The sequence below is a fragment of the Rhea pennata genome, chromosome 27 (assembly GCF_028389875.1).
Source record: "Rhea pennata isolate bPtePen1 chromosome 27, bPtePen1.pri, whole genome shotgun sequence".
NCBI lineage: Eukaryota > Metazoa > Chordata > Aves > Rheiformes > Rheidae > Rhea > Rhea pennata.
Genome location: NC_084689.1, coordinates 2,656,327 through 2,660,416, shown reverse-complemented (window position 1 = coordinate 2,660,416; position 4,090 = coordinate 2,656,327). Strand labels below are relative to the sequence as shown.

Here is a 4,090-nt window from a genome sequence, read left to right as displayed (position 1 = left end):
CCAGCTCAAACATGAGTTTTCCACTCAAGGTCCTCCCTGGCACGAGGTCCCTCGCAGCATCCCCAAGGGCAGGGATTCCTCAGCAGCCCTTCATGTCACAGAAGGCCCCTCAGTGTTGTCCCCTGGGCTCTCTGGCCCCATCGTCTCATGGAGGTCCCTCAGCGTCCCCAGGGCTTGAGACAAGGGATTCGTCAGTGTCCCCTCATGTCATGGAGATACCATGGAGATCCTGGTTGGGTGGGGAGGAGGGGCAGAGACCCTTCAGTGTCCCCTCATCACACAGAGGGTCCCTCAATGTGCCCTCATGCCACGGAGGTCCCAGTGTCCCACAAGGGGGGGGGGGCAGAGACCCACTGGGGCCCTCTCATCCCCTGGAGGGTCCCTCAGCATCTCCTCATGCCACGGAGGTCCCTCAGCGCCCTGCAGGGTGCGTGTGTGAGACACGGACCCCCCCAAGGTCCCCTCAGGTCCTGGAAGGTCCCCTCATGTCACGGAGGCCCCAGTGTCCCGCGGGGGAGGGGGGGGCAGAGACCCTCCCAAGGTCCCCTCATGTCATGGAGGGTCCCCTCAGGGCCCCCCGCGGCCTCCCCGGGCCCCGCGCTGAGGCGAAGCGCGGCAGCGGCTCGGCTCGGCCCGGCCCGGCTCGGCTCGGCCCCGCTCCGCTCCGCTCCGCCCCGCTCGGGCTGGGGGCCGCCGCCGCCGCCGCGTCCTTTTATACCGGGGCTAAATTTAGGCTGCGCCCGAGCCGCTGCCTCCCGCCCCGTCCGGGACGCGTTTCCTCCGCTCCCTGCAATTGGCTTGAGGGGCGCCCGCGCCCGCGTTATAAGCGGCGGAGGGCGGCTCGCCGCGCCGCGCCGCCCGTCCCGTCCCGTCCCGTCCCGCACCATGGCGCTCAGCGACACCATCCTGCCCTCCTTCGCCACCTTCGCCAGCCCCTGCCGCGAGAAAGCGCTCCACGAAGTGAGTCCGGGCCTCCCCCCCACCACCCCCCACCCACCCCCCCCAACACCACCGACACCCCCCCGGCCCGCGCCGCGCTGAGGCCGGCGCCGCTCAGCGCACTGGTGGGCGCCCCGTCGCGGCGCCCACCCCGGCGGAGCCCGCTCCTTCCCCCCCCACCCCCCCATCCCCGGGGGCGCACTGCCCTCTCCCCGAGCGGCTCTAACCTTCCCCGCTTTTCTCTCTTCCCCAGAGGTGGAAGTGTGAGCCGGAGGCCAAAGCCCCCGCCGGCGCCTGGGGCGGCCTCTCGCCCCGCAAAGAGGACGAAGATCTCAACACCGTGCTGGATTTTATCCTTTCCATGGGCAGCAGCGACGGCTACGGCCAGGCCGCCACCACCGCCGGGGACTATCCCGCCGCCCCCGGGGACGGCGGCGGCTTTTACCAGGGCAACCCGTCGCCGGGATGCTACAGCGCCCTGGAGCAGGGCAGCCCCCCGCCCTACGGCGCCAGCATGGTGCCGGAGATGATGAGGTCTGAGATGGACTCCAGCTTCTGCCCTCCCAGCAGCGTCCACGGGCGCTTCTTCGTGACACCCAACTTCGGGGGCCCGCAGTTCGTCGAGAACATCAAGCCCGAGCCCGACATGGACAGTTACGGGCCGGTGCTGGGTCTGGTGCCCCAGGCGTGCCCCAAGATCAAGCAGGAGGGCAACGCGACCTGCATGCTGGCCTACGAGCAGCCGCGGGTGGCCAGCTCCCCTCAGATCCCCGGGGCCGAGACGCCGCCGCTGAGCCCCGACGACCTCATGGTGAACGACTGCCACGCGCCGATGATGTGCCCCTCGTCCGTCCCCTTCCCGCCGAGCTACCACCCGCCCTCCGGCTTCCACCACCCGCAGCCCCATCTCCAGTACCAGAGCACCTCCCAGTTCGGCCTGTTCGAGGACAGCCTGCCCTTACAACCCTCGGCGCCCCGCGGCGTGCTCACCCCTCCGTCGTCCCCTCTGGAGCTGCTGGACTCCAAGCCAAAGAGAGGCCGGCGCTCCTGGCCGCGGAAGAGAACGGCCACTCACACGTGCACCTACGCGGGCTGCGGCAAGACCTACACCAAGAGCTCGCACCTGAAGGCCCACCTCCGGACACACACAGGTAAACACGGGCGGGTGCTCCCCGGGCTGGTGCGTGAGCGGTGAGATAGCTTCCGAGCCGAATGCGGCCTGAGCGTTAACCCTCTAGTGTCTGTAAGCTGCAGGAGCAAACCCCGTTGAGATACCACAAATGTTGAGCGCTGTAATGTCTAAGTGTCCTCCTGCACGCAGACATGTGGCTTTTTTTAACAGCTCGTCACTGCTCCCTTTCTTAGGGACTCCCCTCCGGGTAGGGGATGGCGAGGGAACGGCTAGCACGGGCTCACCAGACCCCCTTGAGAAAGGGCTCGGGAGTCAACCGAAGGAGCCGTGGAGCTCCGTGTGGGAAAGGGGCCTGGCGGCGGTTGCGCGCGCGCGTGTGGGAGCGCGGCGCTGAGTGCCGTCTCGCTGTGCTTTCTCCCCAGGTGAGAAGCCCTATCACTGCAACTGGGAAGGCTGCGGCTGGAAGTTCGCCCGCTCCGACGAGCTCACCCGTCACTATCGCAAGCACACGGGCCACCGGCCCTTCCAGTGCCACCTCTGCGACCGGGCCTTCTCCAGGTCGGACCACCTGGCCTTGCACATGAAACGGCACATGTAGCCCTCGAGGCTCTCCCCGGCCCACAGCGAACATTATATTTAACTGCTCAGGTGCAGAGTCGTTCCAAAGCCTGTAGCTGGTACTACGTATGGCGGCACCGACGCTTTCACGGTGGAAGCGGAGGAGGATTTGACACGAGGAGACTTAGCCGGTCATCTCCTGAAGACAAATTGATGTGACTGTATCCATGTACCTGCCCAGCCCGTTGGGGAGGACGGGGGTTATTTATACAGCTTCAGTGAAGGGGAAACTCCATAAGACTCCATACAGATTGTATAGAAGAAGCTGTAAATACTGTTTTTTTTTTCTTTTTTTTTTCTCCCCCCCCCCAATTCTGATTGCCCAGTCCTAAGCTTTACGAGACAATGTTTGTATGGAAACTGCCTGAAGTTGACCCTAGAGGAGATAAAATGAATGTTACTGTAGCTACCGATGTTATTTTAGATCTCAGTTGAAGGCATGGCTAAGAGAACACTCCTATTGTTAGACTGTTTGTTTCACAGGTGCAATAATATTCTTGTTTGCCATGATCTACACTAGAAGTACAGGGCTTGATGTCTTGTAAGAAAATAACCTATTTTACTGTCTAATTTTTTATATATTGTAAATAGTTTTATACAATGAGAAATATTGTATATGTAAATAGAAGACAAATGGGTATTTTGCCTATTTCTGTTTTTATAAAAACATAATTTTTCAATGTTTGAAAACATTTCATCTTTTTAATAAAATACGTTTTTAATTGCTGTGATTTTTATTCTCCTTTGAGAGCTCCCTGTTACTTTTTCTGTGATGGCTAGACCAACCACCACCTGGGTATGTTTTATAAGTTATCAACAATTGTAGCAAGACACTTAAAAAGCTGAGCTATGGGTTTTTCTAAAATAGATAACAAAGTACACACTTCATTCTCGGTGGTAAACAAGATACAATAGAGTGTTTTATCAAAAAATCAAATAGGAGAGTAGATCACAGTCAAAATATACTTCCTAAAAATGGTTAAGTAAGCAACACTGTAATTTCAGTCTCATTTCTAGTTTATGCTAGACTATTTTAATAGCATCCTTAATGTTTTCCAGATGCAGTTATAGTTTTGCCAGCAGTGTGTGGGTTTTTACTATAAATTTAAACACTGCATTTTTGTAATTACGGAGGCTTATTTTAAGGCATCCTTGTACATAAATTATCCTTGCTCTCAAGAGCTCAGTGCAAAATTCCAATAGAACAGTAGTGGAATTTAAACATAAATTCACAACACAGTTTAAAATACCTTCATAACTTATTCCTAAAACACAAATTTGCTTAAGAGGGTTGAATCATATCTAGATTTCAGGCGCTAGTGAAGGTATTTATTGTTTTGGAGGAAAATAAGTTAGCCAGCGGTCCTGTTTCTGAAAACTCGCTCATTTGAAACAAAGTGG

The 4,090-nt window shown here is 57.3% G+C and overlaps 1 protein-coding gene across 1 annotated transcript; it reads left to right on the top strand.

The window, feature by feature from the left end:
- The first annotated feature begins 838 nt into the window (after positions 1-838).
- On the top strand, positions 839-3,420 carry KLF2 (KLF transcription factor 2). Its single transcript, XM_062596436.1, has 3 exons — positions 839-960; positions 1,193-2,090; positions 2,494-3,420. The coding sequence occupies exons 1-3, from the start codon at positions 886-888 to the stop codon at positions 2,667-2,669; spliced, it is 1,149 nt and encodes a 382-aa protein (XP_062452420.1). The 5' UTR covers positions 839-885; the 3' UTR covers positions 2,670-3,420.
- Positions 3,421-4,090: the final 670 nt, after the last annotated feature.